General features: G+C 51.3%; 1 protein-coding gene across 2 annotated transcripts in view; it reads left to right on the plus strand.

Annotated features, from left to right (window-relative positions):
* Positions 1 to 21,002, plus strand: part of CDK12 (cyclin dependent kinase 12) — a 629,271-nt gene that overhangs the window by 482,224 nt on the left and 126,045 nt on the right. For both annotated transcript variants that reach the window (XM_069634721.1, XM_069634722.1), the window contains exons 6-7: positions 10,965 to 11,154; positions 11,274 to 11,330. In XM_069634721.1, the coding sequence (XP_069490822.1) occupies positions 10,965 to 11,154; positions 11,274 to 11,330 (247 nt within the window). The remainder of the gene's footprint in view (positions 1 to 10,964; positions 11,155 to 11,273; positions 11,331 to 21,002) is intronic.

The raw sequence follows: 21,002 nt of genomic DNA on the forward strand, positions 1-21,002 counted from the left end.
TTCTCCATCCAGAGGTCAGATCCCTCAATCTTCACACTTGGCTTCTGAAAGGTTGAGGTATAAGGATTGAGACCTCCCTGAAGACGTGATGGAGGTGTTGCTCTCGGCCAGGCGGCCGGCAATAAAGTCTCTGTACCGTTGCCGTTGGAGAAAGTTCTGCGACTGGTGCAGAGTTCAGAATGTGGATCCTTTTGAATGCGACATTCCCATTGTTTTGTCTTTTTTGCTTTCTTTGGCCCACAGGGGCTTGCAAGTGGGGACCATTAAAGTTTACCTCGCGGCGCTGTCCATATTTAAGCGCTCGTCTGAAGAGTGTTCCTATTTTAAGATTCCTTTAATTTCTCAGTTTTTGAAAGGGCTCACTAATGTGTTCCCTCCGTCACCTTTTTTGGTGCCAGGTTGGGATTTGAACCTTGTTCTTAAGTTTCTTATGGGTGCTCCGTTTGAGCCTTTGCATTCTTGCCCTTTGAGGCTGTTGACTCTGAAAACGGTGTTTTTGGTTGCGGTTACTTCTGCTCGCAGAGTGAGTTACAGGCACTTTCAGTTAAGCCACCCTCACTGTGTTTCACAAGGACAGGGTTGTCCTTAGAGTTCGTCCTTCTTTTCTTCCGAAGGTGGTTTCGGATTTTCATTTGAGCCAGAAGGTTGTTCTTCCGGTGTTCTATCCTCCTCCACATCCTGGTAAGGAAGAGGAGAGGCTCCATAGGCTTGATTCTCGGAGAGCGTTGAGCTTTTATATTTCGCGCATGTCCCGGGTCAGAGTGGACAATCAACTTTTCATTAGTTACGCTGGAAAGCGTTTGGGACAAGCTGTGACGAAACAGACTTTGTCTCGTTGGATTATTTTGGCTATCTCCGAGTGTTACCACTTGGCGGGTAAGGACCCACCGGCTGGCTTGCGGGCCCATTCTACCAGAGGAGTGGCTGCGTCTACTGCCCTGCAGAGGGGATTTCCTATTCGTCACATCTGTGATGCAGCCACCTGGGCTTCAGTACAAACTTTTGTACGTCACTACTCCCTCGATTCCATCAGAGGGCAAGATCTGGCCTTCGGCAAGGCAGTTCTCTATTCCGCAATTTGATTGGGCATGCTAAATTTGTATTCTAAATTCTTTCCCACCTCCTTGCTTGGTACTGCTTTGGGAGTCTGTCATAGATGTGGAATACGTCGGAGGACGCAATCCCCTCGTAGAACAAGTTACTTTCTTACCTGGTAACGTTCTTTCGATGGGATGGTCCGACGACGTATTCCATATCGCTCCTTCCCTGCTGCAGAATTTCTTTTGCGATTGCAGCTTGCGTTCCGCAAGGCCTTGTGTGTCTGACTGGCAGAAAACTGGTAGCACACGTTCTGGGAAAAAACTATAATGAAGCTATGGGCGTCGTGCGTCCTACTTATCACATCGGGTGACGTCGGCCGTCGGAGGAGGTCCTCGGGGACGGCGCATCGACGTCATCGACGCAGGACGCAGACGCCAAAGATTTTCCAAAGCAGCACAGCTGTGGACATTACCTGTCATAGGTGTGGAATACGTCGTCGGACCATCCCATCGAAAGAACGTTACCAGGCAAGAAAGTAACTTGTTCTTCATTCTAAATTGAAATACTGCGACCAAAGGGAGACAGCGCATTCGAATCACCATGTTATGTCATCATTTGAGACAGTAAGGGTACATACCCAAGTTAGTTAAATGTAAATCCTACTATCTCACAAACATGGAAATCTAAAGTGGGATCACCAATAATTGAAAAATATCACCATCACTAATGTAATTGGAGTGAAGAGACCAATTCACCTCCTGAAGAACCACCCAACACCTTGAGTGGGGAAACAAGTGTTGAGGTTCAGAACTCAGATTTTACAAACTGAGAAATTACATCAATAAGAAGATTTGCTACTAACATACCCTAACTAATTGAACTACAAGGACTTCAAGCAACCTCCCTTGGGGACTCGAAATCACTAAACTTGAGGTTCGGAAACTCAGATCCCATAATAAAGGATCCAAATTATCAGGGAGACTAGGTATCAACATACAAGGACTCCAAGCAAATCCCCCCCTTGGGGACTCAGACTACAAATTCCAGGGAAATCTAGAAACTAGTAGTAACTATGAGGATGAAGAACGAATTGACTGTTCATTGTGATAATGTTGAATTCCAAAAAGTCGAATACAAAAATGTTGGAAAAAACATTTTGAATTTTTTTTTTGTTCTCCCCCCAGCCCCCTGTTTATTTTTACTACCCAAACCCAAAAAAATATACAAATAAAAAAACGCATTCTATTTTTTTTTCGACATTTTTTTTTTCCACATTTTTGTTTTCGACTTTTTTGCAGTCGACATTATGACTGCACACCCGAATTGACTGGCTATTAAGCTCCATCCTCACATGTTTGTGCAATCTATACATTTGATTTTTCTTGACTCTGCCAGATAGTGAATTTAACTATACGGTTTTCAGTTGTTTATCTTGTTGCATACCTAAAAACTGTGTGCGTTACACATTAAATTTGATCTATCTTTGAAAACCCCCATTTGAATCAATCGCTTCATTTAGCGGAAAAGCACAACTCTGGGATTAAACAATTTTGACCCTTCAACATGTGCTGGGACAGCTCAAGGAAGGAGATTTCCTGTTGTCCCTGGACTTGGAGGATGCTTATTTCCACATACCCATCCACAAGGGGCATCGAAGGTTTCTGTGTTTCATGGTCCAAGGACAGCACTATCAATTCAAGTCCCTTCCCTTCGGTTTGAAGTTGGCTCCAAGGGTCTTCACCAAGTGCCTGGCACCAGAGGCGGCACGGCTGCGCCTGCAGGGCGTCCACGTCTACTCCCATTCTGGACGATTGGCTCATCTGAGTTGAAGTCAAGGGAACTCACCTTCGAACATGCAGCAAGGACTGTCCGCCTGCACACAGATCTGAGGTTCTCTATAAATTATGCAAAGTCCTGCTTGGTGCCATTGCAGGACGCTCAGTTCCTGGGGTCCAGGCTCAACACGGTGACGCACCTGTCCTCCACGTCGGAGGACAGGATAAAGGCCATCCTGTTCAAGGTGCAACGGCTGTTGACCGTGGAAGTTGCCAGGGTGAGGTCCATCAAGTCCCTGCTCGGCATGATGTCGTCATGCATCTACCTCGTTCGGCTTTGCAGGCTGTGGATGCGGCCGGTGCAGGAGTTCCTCGACACATGTTGTATACAAGTGTCAGGAAGCTTCGAAGACTAGATCGCCCTCAACGAGACATTCCGTCAAGCGATTCAGTGGTGGGGCGTCCGTGCGCCTCTAGAGGCGGGTACAGACTTTCAGACCCCAGCATATCAAGAGACGGTGACGACGGACGCCTCCCTGGAGAGATGGAGTGCGCTGACCGGAGGTCTCCACGCAAGAAGCCTTTGGCTACCAGAGGAGAAGTCTTTGCATGTCCACGTTCTGGAACTCCGGGCTGTGTTTTGGGCCCTCAGATCGTTCCTTCTGTCCCTCAAGGACAATGTGGTGCAGGTTTTCACCAACGACACCACCACAATTTTTACATTCGGAGCAGGGCGGCACCAGATCCCCCGCCCTCTCCAAGGAAGCACAGGATCTGTGGCACTGGGCTGTTGCCCAGGGGATGTTCCTGGTACCTTTTCATCTGGCAGGAGTGAAGAACACCGTCGCCGACTCGCTTAGGAGGGAGCTGCGCTCTTGCCACGGGTGGGAGCTTCGGCAGGATCAAAAGTACCGGAGGTTCGCCAGCAGGTTTCCCCGGCCGGGGAGCATGGGGATGCATTCTCCTTCCCCTGCGACGGCCTGTTCCCTCTATGCGTTCCCCCTGTTGCTTCTGAGACTCATCAGCCAACTCAGACTGTCCCGGTGCAGGATGATCCTCGTCGCACCAGCATGGCCGAGGCAGATATGGTTCCCGGACCTTCTGGACATTTCGGCGTCCCCTCCAGTCAAGCTTCCGGCGGATGCAAATCTTCTCACCAGGGAAGGAGGGGTGATCCTGCACCACGACCCAGGGTCGCTGAGCCTCCAGACCTGGCTCCAGCAGCACTAGACTTCGGAGGGTACAAGATCCCGGGGGACTGCAAAGAGGTACTTGCCAATACCAGGGCTTCTTCGACTCTTAAGTGCTACAGACATAAATGGAAGAGGTTCACTGTCTGGTGCCATGCACAGAAGTTAAACCCTCAAGTGCTGCTATACTTGCTGCCGCTGGCCAGGATGAGGCTGGGGCGGGGGCTGGCGCACGCCTCCATCAAAATTCATCTGGCGGCTATCCCGCTATACCAGAGCTCCGGGGCGGTCGTTGCTGTGGTCTCATCGTCTGGTTAAGGAGTTCATGAAAGGACTTTTCCGCTTGTTCCCGCCGGTGAAGGCTACGGCCCTGGCGTGGGAGCTCGATGTGGTGCTGACTAGGCTCATGGGTCCTCCGTTCGAGCCTCTGCATTCGGCACCTCTGAAATTCCTATCGTGGAAGACAGCATTTCGTGTGGCCATCACCTCCGCACGACCAGTGGGAGAGATCCAGGCCTTATCCTGTAAGCCTCCGTATTTGACATTCCACGAAACAAGGGTCGTGCTGAGAACGCACCGCTCCTTCATGTCCAAGGTGCCGTCGGACTTCCATCTCAACGAGCCCTTGGTGTTGCCCGTTTTCTTCCCGTCGCCGGCTGAGAGGACTTTGCACTCGCTGGATGTGGCTAGAGCGCTTAAGTTCTACGTTGACCGCACAAAGAGTTTTCTGAAGACATCACAGCTGTTTGTGAACTTTGGCCCTGTGAACCAAGGGAAGGCCCTCTCCAAGGCATCCATTGCCAGGTGGCTCTCCGGCTGCATCACCCATTGTCATCGATTGGCAAACCAACCATTGCCTGGCCGTCCGAGAGCCAATTCAATCAGAGCAATCGTTGCAACTATGGCGTTCCTGCCTGGTGTGCCCCTGCTGGACATCTGCAGGGCTGCTACATGGAGGTCGATGCACACTTTCACGAGAGTCTACTGCGTCAACTGGGATTCCAGGGAGGAGTCCAGATTCGGCCAAGCAGTGCTGCGCAACCTGTTTGCTTGAAGGTGAGCGCTTAATGGTGAGATGTTGAAGGGCTTAATTTTTAGCCTTGCCACCTCCCGTGGTTGTGCATGTGTGTACTGCTATGTATTCTTTATTCATGAGCATGTGAATCCATGCCAAACCCCATGCTGGAGAAGGAACAAGTTACTTACCTGTAACTGTTGTTCTCCAGCATGGGTCTGGCATGGATTCACATGCGAACCCTCCCGCCTAACCCTCTGCAGCTCTTCTCTTGGTCCTACTGCCACATTACATGCTACCAAATCTGAAGATGGCTGCCAGAGGAGAAGCTTAGGTAGATGACAGTCATTGGCTGGGGGCAGTATGACCCAGAGACCAGTGATTGGTGGTTAGGAGAAAGACGGTTCAGAAGTGAAACTGATTTTTTTTCTTTACCGAGAATTCCCAGCCTGACGGGGAATATTCATGAGCATGTGAATCCATGCCAGACCCATGCTGGAGAACAGTTACAGGAAAGTAACTTGTTCCAACTTTTCCATGTCAAGCTCATGCTGCACCTCTTCTTCCCTAATTTGCAGTTTCTTTTGCCATTTCTTTCTCTCATCTGACTGAATCTCCAGTTTTTTAAACTTAAGCTGCATTTTCATTTTCTCTATTTTTAGAACCAGCTCAGCTGACATGTTGGGCATAGCTGAGGTGCGGTTAGAGGATTTGAAGGTGGATTAACAATTCAATTTCGTTCCATATCATCTCCCTCACTATCTTGAAGATGAGGACTAAGGGTTCAACTTTAACCACCATTAATTTCCAGATCAATCCTGGGAGTAGCAGTCACAGGCCTACTCGGTTTGGTAATCCAACACATTTTGGATTAACTGTTTACATTCCTTTAGTACAAAGCCATTTTTCACAACACCTATCGCTGTTTCCTAACAGTAAGATTAATAAGCGCTTCAGCCTTATAGAATTCCATAGTGGACATGGTTTAATACTTTCACAGTATAGTAGCCTTGAGGATGGATTCTTTGAATACAGTACAACCAGCAGTCAATGTAATTCAACCTGTACAAATCCCAACACTGCCATCAGTGTTGGGGGAGTTTTCTCAAGGTCCTCTGTAAGTTAGGGCTTCACAAACCTATCCCAATGGTTTGTAGATCCTAAACTCTTAGTATCAGTCTGTACTACCCATGGAACCTTGGTAGTGTGGCAGTGCAGACAGGCTTCTCATAAGAGGAAGATGCGAGCTGTAGGGAAGTAGCCTGAATCTAGTTAGTAAATCAATTCAAAGAAACACTCAATACATGTATGGTAAAATATAGATTTATTATATATACACACAAATTACTTTTAAATCCTCAGTTCATTGAACCTAAACACTTTAGAACACTCTTAAAAGGCCGCTGCCTATTTTGTACTTGCTCACGGTTACAATTGTTACCGCTTTTGACAGTAATGACAGTTCTATCGTATTATCAGCAATAACTTGCACTTGTGAAACTTAGAAGAAATACGGTAAGTACATTTACTCTACGAACGCACATAAGATGACTTTTAGGAAGGAAAATAGTTGGTTTGTGTAACATTAGCAAGGCTTAAGATTCTATGGGCAGTTTCTTCACACAGCAAGTCTAAGGTCCAAAATGCAACCCCTGCTAAAGGCAGTTCGGAGAGGGGTCAAAGTCTTGACAGGCAGCAGAATAACAAACTCCTGATATTTTCTACTCTCTAGTCTTTAAGATGCAACAGGATACAACCAACGTTTGAGGCCCTGTTAAAGGACTCGCTAAAGGGATGCAAGCAGCAGCTTGGGTCGGAGATAAGGTGGGGGTTACCCTGGACACCTCTGTGTGCACTCCAACGCTGTAGAGCGACTTTTCGGATTAAGTTAAGCAATACCTTTTTCCCCACTGTACCTTTGGTTTGAAGACATTTTCGTGGCTGAATTCTCCTCGATGTGGCAGTGCTGGACCCGAGCTCTAGATTCCTTGGTCTGATGATGAAAGGGAGGACAATGGATGGGATATCTCGGCAGTAGTCTCGATAGGACCTATGGCATGGATTTCAGCAACTCCTCTGGTCACTTTGCGTGTTTTGAACCTTTTCTGGAGCACCAACAAAGGATGCGATTTGCCCAGACAATCTTTGGTTCCTGAAGTCCTTGTCTCTGGTGAGGGCACTTTGACAGGCCAGATTGTGTCTCTGGAGGATCACCTGGAGCTCAGAAAAGACTTGGACAGATTCAGCCTTTCCATGAAGATTCACTTCAATTGTGTTGGATGTCCCCTGGTATTGGGGTTCCGCAGCTCTGGAGATGCACAGCACCTTGGGAGTTGGCTCTGATTAAAGTTTGTCTTGGGACTGGTTATTACCACAAGTCAAAAGGAAGGAGTCGTCCTCTTCGGAGTTCCTCTGTCACACAGAAAATGGGTTCAGGACAGAAGTGGTTGCATCACAGTGTTGCAAAAGGTCTCCAGGCGTCTCTGGTAGTCTACCACTTCAAACAAAAAGTGCAACTCTTGGTACAACTCTGATCTGGCTGCCCTTAAATGCAAGTGTAGGGCAGCTGAGTGGAAATGGAATGCGTCAGGCGGACCCTCTGACAAACTGGCCTGCTGCCTCCTTCAAAGGCAATACCGACTCTGCATCAACACCAAGAAAAGAGTCTTTATTCAAGCCTGCATTTCCGCGGCATCAAACACAGCCGAACTTTTCAAAGTCTGCAAATAACTGGCCAACCCTGCAGCAGCCTCCTCTTCTGTCACACCGACCCAGGACCTTTGCTCGGCCCTGGCTGCACACTTCACTGGAACAACCCAAGACATCCTTTCCTCTCACTTCCACACCTCATACACAAACACCTCTGTAGCCTATGTTGGGCCCTCCACACTTCTCCTCTCTTCTCTCACTCCCATCACACCAGAGGTCACCAGACAAGTCCGGTCTATGGACCCACTGCCCCATCAAAACAATTAAGGACAACATTGCCTCTCTTGCTCCAGTCTTGGCTGATCTCTGCAATCTCTTTTTGCCAGTGAAGTTTTCCCACCTTCTCTTAAGCACTCCCCTGTGCACCCGCTGCACAAGAAACCCTCTTCCAACCCCTCTATTCTGGCAAACTTCTGCCCCCATTTCCATCACCCCTTTTTTGGGCAAACTCCTGGAGAAACAGGCTCACCCTCCACACTCAATCTGCCGGTTGTCACCACAACCATCAGTCTTCCTTTACAGAATCCTTAGGCATGGAAACTTCTCTTCTGAACACCCATGAAGACCTGTTCTCAAATCTTGACACTTACACTCCCTCTGTCCTCATTCTTCTTGACTTCTCCTCTGCCTTTGATACGATAAACCACAACATCCTGATCTCACTTCTCCATGACACCCTGGGAATCACAGGTCAGGCTCTGGCGTGGTTAACCTCCTTCCTTTCCGACCACCCATTACAGGTGGAACCTGGGCCCTTTCTCTCTCTCTCTCAACCTGTGGTGTGCCACAGGGTTCTAACCTATCCCCCTGGTTCTTCAATATCTGCATGGCTGCCCTCTCACATATGATTGCCATTTTCTTCTCTAACTTCCAGTGTCACGCGAATGTCACACAACTCTACTTCGCGCTACCTTCAGCCACTTCCTCTACCTCGCTTATATGTCTGTCCACAATTGACTCATGGTTTTCTGCAAACTAACTTTGCCTCAACACCATTAAAACTGCCATCCTTCACATTGGGACTCCTGCTCCCGCTTTCCCACTCACACTCCGGACAGTCTCCCTTGGCCCTGTACCCACACCCACCGGCGTGGCAAAAAACCTTGGTCATCTTCGACTCCACTCTCTCCTTCTCCACTCACATTTCGGACATCTCTTTAAAAAAAAAAAAGTCCAACTACGTACTGCACCTCCTCAGAGGTTCTCTTCCTTTTCTCACCTTCCTCCAGCGTCTCACTGTCTCCAGAGCACTGGTTCTCTCTAGGCTTGACTATTGCAACAGCCTCTTTCTCAACCTCCATGCCTCTGCTTTGCGTCCTCTGCAACTCATCCAGAACAGCAAGACTTATCCTTGGCCTCAAGCGCAGGAATCGCATACCTCCGGCGCTGCAATCCCCCCACTGGCTACCCGTGGCTGCAAGGATCAATTTCAAGACCCTCTGCACTGTCCACACGGCTTTCTGGGGCCTGGGACCCACCTATCTGCAACAATGCCTACCTAAATACTGTCCCTCCCGAGCCCTCCGCTCATCTACCACCGACCTTCTGCGAGTGAGCCGGTTCTCCAAGCAGAGATGTGGAGGGAGATCTTTATCCTCAGCAGGGTCCTCTCTCTGGAATAGCCTCCCTGCTGCCCTCCACCTTGTGCCTGATCTCCTTAAGTTCCGGGAACTCATTAAGACATTCCTCTTCTTCCTTCTCTCTCCCCTGCAAATTCTCTCTCCGCTCTATACCTCTCTCCTTCCTTTTCGAAACAGCTTGCCGACAGGCCGCCGGGTGTACCTCAGTCGTACACGTCCCTGGCATGCTCGCCAGTCCTCTCGCGCTTGCTTCTGGGCATGCACTTGTCGCATTTCTCCTGCACTTGTTCCCCCCCCCCCTCTCTTGTACCGTCTGTGCACTTGCACGATCTTAACGTACCATGTCTGGAAGATGGTCTAGCTATCTCCCCAGTCTCCCCTCCTTGTATGGTGTCGCCTCAATGCACTTGTAAAAACTGCAGAATCGTCAGACCTATTTGACGTTATCTAAATTAATTGTATTATATACAATTACTCTGCCTGTGAAGACTTTTATTATTCAGAAATTCAAGGACTCTTAATGACTGTTTTTTTTCCCCCTTGTTCCCTCCCTCCATGAGCACTTTGAAACATTTGCCCTGTGTATAGGCGCTTTACAAATTAACATTACCATACCATACTTCATTTTCCAGTGGTCGACTTGCCTTTCACCTCAGGAACCTCACCTTTTATACAGTTCCAGCACACACTCCTCTGCAATCTCTCAGCAATTTACATAAAGGGGCTGGTGGCTGTGCAATCAGGACAGCCAGACCCCCAGTGGGAGCTGGTTCCATTCAGGCACTCTGGACAACAAAGAACGGGGGAGTGAAAAACTCTTCCCCCACTACAATCATACCTGTCCAGACAGACTGGAGCCTAGTTGGGGGACACCCAAGGGTTCCCACCAAAGGCAAAACACTCACACAGGCCTTCTCCTCCCAGGACAGTAGAAGAAGGGCTGACAAAGAACAACCACGCTAGTAATGGGGGGTGGGGGATGAAAGGAGCCACCAAGTTAGTACTTGATTGACCCTATTGTGCACTACCAGGGCTATGGGCATAGCCTGCTGTAGAACATTTGCACAATAGTTGGTAGAACATGTCCACTGCCACCAGCCATAATCAGAGGGTTTTCTGTGACTAAAAAGTCTCAGGAGCAGAGAGAAGGTGGGTACTAAGTAAAGTATCCACTTGGCACTTCACATAAGGTGGTGCGCGCGCCAATCTCTCAGGACATAACGCTTTACGAGAGATACTAAGTCTCTCTCTCTCCTTAAGAACTGTAGTTACGGTAGGATATAGAAAATAATCTCAAAGGGAAACAAAGGGCTCGCATCAACACTGCCTATAAGGAGCTGTGAGCTGCAAAAGTAAAATACTGATGCCTTTTAAAGAGATATTTAGGAAAGTAAACTCCATAGGGCAATAAAATTCAAAACTGAGTTTGAAAACAGAGCCCATGAGAAGGAATGAGTGCAAAAAGGCTCCACTCATTCAGGATTTAAAGAAAAAGGTCCAGAAGTCCAGCAAAAGGTGCTGGGAGTCTCAATAGGAGAGGGGGATGCAGTTTAAAAATGATAAATCTCCCTAACCGTAGTCTGTGTTAATGTTGAATTTCATGTTTTTATGTTATCCAAGCTAGTTTTTTATGTTTGCATTTTTTGTGTTCTAGGTGCTTTCTACCTTGTTTTTGAATATATGGACCACGATCTGATGGGTCTACTAGAATCTGGGTTGGTACATTTCTCAGAGGACCATATCAAATCTTTCATGAAGCAGCTGCTGGAAGGCCTGGATTACTGTCACAAAAAGAACTTTCTCCATCGAGATATCAAATGTTCAAACATTTTATTGAACAACAGGTAATGGACAGCTTTGCCTTTGTATGCCAGATCCCTTCTTGCACTTATCGTTTTGTTTGCAAATGAGTCTTCTACACATCATCAAGGCCTAATATCTTTTCTCTGGATTAACTTTCTAGTGGGCAGATTAAACTAGCAGATTTTGGCCTGGCAAGACTGTACAACTCTGATGAAAGGTAAGACTGGTTAAGTCGGCTAAGTTTGTGCATTTTACTATGTTTGATGGAGATTGTTTCTGTTCAAGAATATCCAGTCCTCTGGTGATTGGAAGACCATCATGTAGTGTTTGGTAGAATTTCCCATGTTATTCCTGAGACTTGGTGGTAGCTGTAAGCGAACTGTCAAGCTGATTTCTTGGAGGGGCAGTTGGTGGTAATAAAGTACAGGTTACACACATTGGCACACAGTAAAGTTATGGTTGAATATTCTTGAGGGACAATGTTCAAACTTGAGACTGTATACCTTGATTGATAAACCATTGAAGAAAGATTGTTCAGAAATGCATTCGACCAGTCTCTTTAGAAAGTGGAAAAGGAACAGGAGACATTTACAACTTTTAGTCGAATCTTGGGAAGGACAAGGTATTTGACTACATATCCCTCAGTTTGAGGACAACATTGTGGTAGAGTGGGAGCAAGAGATGCATCTACAAGGGGAGCTTCCTACAAGGCTACATGTCCACTCCCATGTACCCTCCAGTAGGAGGTTCGATAACATGGTTTACTCATGTATGCGAGGGGACCTCACTGGACAAATGGCTGCAGCAAGGCTATTCAAATTAACAAATTAATCAGTTGAGCTGTCCATTATGCCACAGAAGGATGCCAGGTCATCTGCAACTTGTAATCCAGAAAGTAGCAACAATTATCCAAAATAGGGCCCATCAAAGACCACCGCAAACTTCAGCAAAACAGAAGTAATTAATGGGGACAAAAAAAGCCTGAACAATGAGGCTTGTGTAAGGTTAGATTTGCACCCAACATGATAATACTGTTAATGTAAAATAACATTGTACACACTTGTAGAATAGTTGGAAACAATTAAAGGTAACGAAAGTACCTTGACTATTAATGCTTGGAATCACTGTTTGAGGAAAGAATCAAAACCACTACAGAGCAGGTAAGACTTGCATTCAGTTCACAGATGCCTTAGGCTTTAGAAGTCCTTCACTATCTAGTTATGAGAGTCTCAGAGTCAGATTGAAGTGCAAAATAGATCAGGCATAAGCTATAGAATCTCAAGAGTTCCAGAAAAAGACTTGGAACGAGTAAGTACAGTTTGTCAAAAATGGTCAAGTGTTAGGGAGAACTTTCATTTATGTGCCAATTCCCTTAACCTTAGGGGCCCCCAGCTCTTATGCTGTACTAAGGGCTTTTTAATTTTTACTCCTGAGTGAGTGGGACTTTGCCCCTTCACCTCATGTGTTTTTCAGACTAGGATTCTGTTTCTTGTTGTTTAATGGAGTCTGGTAAACTCCATAGGCATCTGCGTTTTGCCTGGTGACACACAGCAGCTTTTGTGCAGTGCCATTGAGAAGTCCCTTGGACTTATCCTAATGTTTAAATACATTTTCGAGGGGATTGGGTCCTCTGACATATTCCATATCTATGACAGTAATCCCCACAGCTGTGCCGCTTCGGAAAATCTTTCTGCGTCCTGCGTCAATACGCCACCCTCGAGGACCTCCTCCTCCGACGGCCGACGTCACTGGATGTTATAAGTAGGACGCACAACGCCCGTAGCCTCAGTTCTGTTTTTTCCGCGAACGTGTTCGCTTTGGGAATCTCGGCGCGCCTCGACTCTTTGGAGTTTGTTTCTCGGTTCTTCGAACTTGTTTGTTTTGTGAAGTTTCTTCTTTGTGAAGGATGTCTACCTCGTCTTCCACCCCGCGTTCGGGATTTAAGAAGTGCGGGGACTGTGGGTCCAAGATGTCGGTTACGGACTTGCACGACGCCTGCCTCTGGTGCTGTCATGATCTCTGCTTCCAAAAGGTCAGGGTTTTCCCAACTCCCTTGGAAGCAGATCCATAACCCAGGTTCCCAGTGCCAACCAGTCCCAATTGGGACCTTTTGGACCCAGTCCTGGCGCCAGTGGCACCAGGCTCATAAATATGCCCAGTCCCAGCGCTGGAAGCGCCGGGCTCATAATGCTTGGGTGGACTTACCTTCAGCAGACCATGCTGCTTACTTGCCTGCCAGTTGAGCCTCTGATCCTCTTCTGTTTGGAACTACTTTTCTCCAGCATGGGGTCTGGCATGGATTCACATGCTCATGAATATTCCCCGTCGTCAGGCTGGGAATCCTCGGTAAAGAAAAAACCAGTATCAGTTTCGTTTCTGATCTGTCTTTCGTAGTAATAACCAATCACTGGTCTCTGCGTCATACTGACCACAGCCAATGACTGCCCTCCACCTAAGCACCGCCTCTGGCAGCCATCTTCAGATTTTTACCGCACGTTCATGTGTTGGGATCCTCGTGCTATTGCTCTCGAGCGTTAGTGCTATTTTTCGCGCTTTTTTCACAAAAAAACTTCGATTCTTTCGGTCAAAGAGCCTCAAGCTCCACCGATCCTACATCCGATCAACGGGGACCCGTGTCGGATTCATCTGTGCCCCTCAAGGGTGAAGATTTCGTCGAGCTACACTTCGGAGGAATCCAGAAGCTTCTCAGGCCCGGTCTCGGAGATGGCCCAGGAGAAGGGAAGCTCGACGCCCGGAAAGCTGTTCAGGGTCTGCCCTGGATGCCAGCTGCAGAATTTCTTCAAGGAGGACGAACACTCTTTCTGCCTTTACTGCCTTCATGAGGACAAGACGCACGTGGAGAAGGACTGTGCGTTTTGCGGCAACATGTCGGAACGGACCATGAAGGACCGCCATCAACGTCTCGCCAACTGGCTGGAGGGTAAGAGCCCGTCTGGCGAGAAGAAGAAGAAATCCGAGCGGTCTTCTAAGACCTTTGAGGGCGCCCCGGCGACGGGGGCCCAACATAAGGCCAAGCACCGCGAGTCCGCTGGCTCCGGGAGCGCCGAACGTTCGGGCTCTACGGGCACCAGGCAGGGCGCACCCTCCCCGGCACCATCAACCACGAGCCAACGCTCTGGGTCGGGTAAGAGGAAGGCCGAGCACCCGGCGAAGCTCCTGGAGAGGCCCCGGTCGAGCTCTAAGGCAGAGGAGGAGCGTGGCAGTGCCCCCTCCCTCAAGGATAAGGCGGTGAGCGCACCTAAGGTGGTGAAGGCCTTGATCCATCCGACCAAGCCCTCTATCGAAACGGTCGCGGCGGCCCTGGCTCAGCCTGTGGTGGTTGCACCAGTGGTGGCGACCTCAGGGCCCAGAATCTCCCTGCCTCCTCGGAGGGAGTCTTCCTTTGTGCCCATCGATAGGACCCCCGTGAAACCCTCCGTGGGGAAGAAGGGGGGGCAGGGCGTCGTCGGAGATTCAGCCTCAACCTCAGAAGAGGAGCTGATCGAGGTCTTAAGCCACGGCCTAGGCGTGGAAGAAGGCCAGCCCGTCGGAATGGACCCCGACGCAGGGGACGACGACGACATCGTCGAGGATACCGACGGGGCCCCTGCCCGCCCGTCGGATTCCCCTCTGCCAGCACCGCAAGACAACTCGGCGGCCATTTTGTTGGCCATACAGTCCTTATGCTCCGAGATAAGGACGAGGCTACCGTTACCGACGGAGGAACCTCTCCCTTCGGGGGATCCAGGACCGGGACCTTCTGGTGTTCCCCCTACCAAGAAAAGAAGGATCCATCCACCACCTCCTTTTCAACCGTCGCGCCCCTTCCAGCCCTCCTCCCCGTCCACCCGAGGGGATGATACGGGGACTGACACGGCAGCGACGGGTACGGACGACGAGGCATACGACGAGGATTTTCCGTCGTCGCCTCCCACCAGGGCTTCTCCGCCCGACGAGATCGGATCTTTCCACTCCATGATCTTCAGGGCTTCCGAGCTTTTCCAACTCTGCCCTGAGGAGAAGAAAAAGGAAGGCTTCCTTTATCAGCGGCGCGAGGCCAAGAGGAAGACGGTCCTCTCAGTGCCTCTGTTGGACGACATTTGGGATGAGGGCCTTTCCCTCCTCAAGAACCCTTCCACGACGCCAGCTAGAAGAGACCGGTACGAGAAAAAGTACCGGGTCCCGGACACGGCCCCCCTGTGCCTCCGGGCGCAGCCTACCCCGGACTCCGTCGTCTCCGCGGCAGCCAGGAAGAAAGCGGGGGGGGTGCGGCCTCCACATCGACTTCCCCGCTGGACGGCGAGGGAAAGAAATTGGATGCTATGGGACGTAGAGTCCTCTCGTCGGCAGCGACGACGATTAAAGCGGCCAACGCCTTGGCTATCGTGGCCCGCTATGACAGGGAGCTCTGGTACAAGATAGCTCCCCTGCTGGATTTTCTGCCGGACGACAAGAGGGCGGAGGCCCTTGAGATCCTGCAGGAAGGTGAGGTGGCCTCGGACCACGCCATCACCGTGGCGACGGACATCGCCGACACCGGGTTCCGCCAGCTGGGCAACGGCGTTTGCCTTCGACGTCGTGGATGGCTCAAAGCTACGGATTTCCGGCAGGACGTCCAGACCAGAGTCCTGGACATGCCCTTCGACGGGAACAACCTGTTTGGGAAGACAGTGGACGATTCCCTTCAGGCCATCAAGGCGGATACTGAGACGGCCCGGGCCCTTGGAGTCCTGCAACGACGGACGCCCTTTCGGAGCGGCGGAGGCAAGGGCGCCTCCAAAGGTTCCGGCGGCGGTTTCGCTTCCTACCGTCAAGCGGCCCGCTCGTCGTCGCAAGAGGCCTACAGAGGACGAGGCAAGTCTAGCGGACCCCGCCGTCGTCGCCAAGGAGGTCAAGGCGGCAAGGCCGCGCCCAAGCAGGATTGAACCGGCCGTGGGGTCGGGCCCCCACCGAAGCACCCCGGTGGGAGGCCGGCTGGCGGGCTTCGTCAGCGTGTGGGAGTCCATCTCCACCGACCGTTGGGTGCTGGACGCCCTGGCCCGGGGCCACTCGCTCGAGTTTCAAAGAAGGTGCCCGCGCGTCCCCCCCGTGGCCAGGAAAGAACTTCACGTCCCTCAACTTCTCCTGGAGGTAAAGACGATGCTCAGAAAAGGCGCCATCGAACTCGTCCCAAAGAGGCTTCGGGGCTCCGGAGTCTACTCGAGATACTTCCTCGTGAGGAAGAAGACGGGAGGATGGCGCCCCATCCTGGACCTGCGACGTCTGAACAAGTTCATCAAGGCGCAGAAGTTCCGGATGGTCACCCTCCAGCACGTCCTGGGTCAGCTGGAGGAAGGAGACTTCCTATCGTCGTTGGATTTGGAGGATGCCTACTTCCACATTCCCATCCTAAAGGGGCACCGCAAATTCCTCAGATTCGTGGTCCAAGGGCGTCATTACCAGTTCAAAGCCCTTCCCTTCGGACTATGGTCGGCACCCAGGGTATTCACCAAGTGCCTCGCACCGGTGGCGGCGCAGCTGCGCCGCGAGGGGATTCACGTCTACCCCTACCTGGACGACTGGCTCATCCGCGCCAAGACGAGGGAGCTCGCCGTGGTCCACACGGCAAGGACCGTCCAACTCCTCACGGACCTGGGATTCTCCGTGAACTACGCCAAATCCCACCTGGTGCCCGCGCAAGTCGCACTGTTTCTGGGAGCCAGGCTCGACACAGTGTCCCTTCTGGCCTCCCCGTCGGAGGAGAGGACCAGGACCATCTTGGGCAAGGTGCAACGGATGTTGGTGGCCGACGCGGCCAAAGTGAGGTCCATCAAGTCCCTCCTCGGGATGATGTCTTCCTGCATCTACCTCATTCCCATGTGCAGGCTCCGGATGCGCCCGTTGCAAGAATTCCTGGATGCGCGCTGGATCCAGACGACGGGCAGCTTCGAGGAAAGGATCAAGCTCGACGAGAGTTTCCGACGAGCGATACGGTGGTGGGGCACCCGCGCGCATTTGACGGCGGGCATGGACTTCCAGACCCCAGCCCACCAGGAGACCGTGACCACGGATGCCTCCCTGGAAGGGTGGGGAGCGCACACCGAAAATCTGCACGCAAGGGGACTCTGGCTCCCGACGGAGAAGTCCCTGCATATCAACGTCCTGGAGCTCCGTGCAGTGTTTTGGGCCCTCAGGTCCTTCCTTCCGTCCCTCAAGGGCAAGGTGGTGAGGATCTTCACCGACAACACCACCACCATGTTTTACATCAGGAAACAGGGGGGAACCAGGTCCCCAGCGCTGTCCAAGGAGGCGCAGGACCTGTGGCATTGGGCCGTTGCCCAAGGGATTTTTCTGGTGCCGTTTCATCTGGCAGGGATAAAAAACACCATCGCCGACTCACTCAGCAGGGAGCTGCGCTCGTGCCACGAGTGGGAACTACGGCAGGATCTGGTGGATCGCCTCTTCCGACGGTGGGGCACACCCCAGATCGACCTGTTCGCGACGGCGACGAACACCAAGTGCCGGAGGTTCGCCAGCAGGTTTCCCCAGACGAGGAGCATGGCCGATGCTTTCTCGTTCCCCTGGGAGGGCCTGTTCCTCTACGCGTTCCCTCCCTTGCCTCTGCTAATCCGGCTCGTCAACCAGCTCAAGAGGTCACGGTGCAGGATGATCCTCGTCGCACCTGCGTGGCCGAGGCAGATATGGTTCCCGGACCTTCTGGACTTGTCAGCGTCCCCGCCGATCAAGCTGCCGGCGGACGCGGATCTACTCTCCAGGGAAGGAGGCGCCATCCTCCACCACGACCCGAAGTCGCTGAACTTGCAGGCCTGGCTCCTGCAGCGCTAGAGTTTGGAGGATACGACATACCGGCCGATTGCAGAGAGGTTCTTGCAAAGGCCAGGGCGTCCTCGACTCTTAAATGCTACGGACACAAATGGAAGAGGTTCTCTGTCTGGTGCCACGCACAGAAGATTAACCCTCTACGGGTTACGGCCCCCCAAGTACTGCCGTACCTGCTGACGCTGGCCAAAGCTGGTCTGGCACACGCGTCCATCAAGATTCATCTTGCTGCGATCTCCCGATACACCAGAACCACGGGGCGGACGTCCTTGTGGTCTCATCGTCTGGTGAAAGAGTTCATGAAGGGACTGTTCAGATCGTTCCCGCCGGTGAAGGCTCCGGCCCCGGCGTGGGAGCTCAACGTGGTGCTGACCAAGCTCATGGGACCTCCGTTCGAGCCTCTGCACTCGGCCCCGTTGAAGTTTCTATCGTGGAAAACAGCTTTTCTTGTGGCCATCACCTCCGCACGACGAGTGGGAGAGATCCAGGCCCTTTCCTGCAAGGCCCCGTACTTGACTTTCCACAACACGAGGGTAGTGCTCAGGACGCACCCCTCCTTCATGCCCAAGGTACCGTCGGACTTCCATCTCAACGAACCCTTGGTGTTACCTGTGTTCTTCCCGTCGCCTTCGTCGCCGGCTGAGAGGACTTTGCACTCGCTGGATGTAGCTAGAGCGCTGAAGTTCTACGTGGACCGCACGAAGGGTTTTCGGAAGACGTCACAACTCTTTGTGAACTTTGGACCTGTCAATCAGGGGAAGGCTCTCTCGAAGGCTTCCATTTCCAGATGGCTCTCCGGCTGTATCATGTACTGTCATCGGTTGGCAAACCGACCGCTGCCTGGCCGTCCGAGAGCCCATTCCACCAGAGCGATCGCAGCTACCACGGCGTTCCTTTCTGGTGTGCCCCTGCTGGACATATGCAGGGCTGCTACGTGGAGGTCGACGCACACCTTCACGAAATTCTACTGCGTCGACCGGGATTCCAGGGAGGAGTCCAGGGTCGGCCAAGCAGTGCTGCGCAACCTGTTCGCCTGAGGTGAGCCTGGTGAGGAGGTAAGATGCTTAATGTTGAGTTTGATGTAATGCTTAATGTTGAGCCTTTGCCACCTCCCGTGGTTGTGCATGTGTGTACTGCTATGTATTCTTTATTCATGAGCATGTGAATCCATGCCAGACCCCATGCTGGAGAAGGAACAAGTTACTTACCTGTAACTGTTGTTCTCCAGCATGGGTCTGGCATGGATTCACATGCGAACCCTCCCGCCTACCCCTCTGCGGCTCTTCACTTGGTCATACTGCCACTTCACGTGCTTCCAAATCTGAAGATGGCTGCCAGAGGCGGTGCTTAGGTGGAGGGCAGTCATTGGCTGTGGTCAGTATGACGCAGAGACCAGTGATTGGTTATTACTACGAAAGACAGATCAGAAACGAAACTGATACTGGTTTTTTCTTTACCGAGGATTCCCAGCCTGACGACGGGGAATATTCATGAGCATGTGAATCCATGCCAGACCCATGCTGGAGAACAACAGTTACAGGTAAGTAACTTGTTCCTTCCTGTTGGGTGGGGCTGGAGCCACTCCCTAGATTCAGAACACTGGAACTCTTCTGGAAGGCAGGAACTCTTTTCTTACCAGGAACTCTTTTCTTACTTAGGCGTGGCTGTGGAAGGAGACACCTAAGCACTACAGGAGGCTATTTAAACCACACCCGGTGGATGAATCTTGCTTTGCGTTATTCTGCAACCTCTGCAGCAGAACGCTCATCGTGTCTTCTGCATCCGGTCCTGGGCCTAAGGAAAAAGGCTTACCATCCTGAATCCAGTCTTCAGCAACACCTATAAAGACAAGAAAGAACAGGTTAGCATTCCGGCATCTGAAAGGCAAAGGCTTACCTACTCTTCGTGCGCTCCGGAGGTCTTCACACTGCATTCCGGCATCTGAAAGACAAAAGTTTACCAACTCTTCGCACGCTCCGGAGGCCTTCGGCGCTGCATCCCGCATCTGAAAGACAAAACAAGGTGCGTTTAAAGACATTGGGGAACTTTAATACTCACGTGCCATTACTCCTTTCCACATCTAATCCAGTGGGTATTCCGGCACCCTGCAGCCGCTCCGAACTCGTACCTGCAAAATAAAAAGACAGTTAGAGCGCATGGTGAAGCAGGCAACAAGCGCTTACTTACGTGCTTCCAGGCGCTTCTATTCATCACACGGGCTCCATCTTCAACTCACTTCAGCCCGTCATCCGCCATCGCCGGAACCCTGCAAAACAAGAGACATCATTACTAAAGACTTTAAAGACATTTGAATGACTCGAAACTTACCGTTCGTGCAGTAAACGACGGACAGCAGTCCTCTGAAGTCAAGAGGCCTGCGCTACCTATCCAGTGAAGAAACTGGTTACAGCACCCTGCCCCGAGGCAGATGGAGAGCTCGGCATTCACTTACCTAAGGTGAGAGCGTTAACCTTTGGGGGTCTACAGGAGAGGAGAAGAGGAAAGAGATAGGGACACCCCAATAACCCCAGTTCATTAACCCCATATTTTCTATCTGCAGACATCTTACTCTACACGTCAGGCATACAGTGCACAGAGGTCCAGCCCAAAGAGCCAACCGGGTGCTACACATCACCTTTGAAGATATGGTAGTCGCCCAGTCAAGACCGGCGCCTCTGCGAGAATCAGGTGAGCGTTACAGGTGCCTCGGGGAGGCCCATGACACGGATGACTGTGTCGACTGCCAGTCGCTCACGTCTAAAGCCTTGCGGGAGCGCAAGAAGTTATCGGTAGGTAAGGTGTCTAAGCCATGGAAGTAGAGGTCTGCGGGGCTTTCGGCGGACTATTCGAGAGGCGACACTGCGTCGTCGTCGGAAATCTAGTGGGTCTCGGTCCCGCCACTCCTCTGCCTCTTCGAGGCACTCCCGGAAGCGCCATCATCAGTCGCCTTCCCCGTCCTCTTCCGAGGACTCCGCCCGTCGGTGACGCCAGAGGAATGGGCCGCCTTCAGGAAGAAAATGTTAGCGATTCTCAAATCACAGGGCACTGGTCCATCCGCGCCTCCGAGTGG

This window comes from Ambystoma mexicanum, chromosome 13 (genome assembly GCF_040938575.1).
Source record: "Ambystoma mexicanum isolate Mex_15411 chromosome 13, UKY_AmexF1_1, whole genome shotgun sequence".
Lineage (NCBI taxonomy): Eukaryota > Metazoa > Chordata > Amphibia > Caudata > Ambystomatidae > Ambystoma > Ambystoma mexicanum.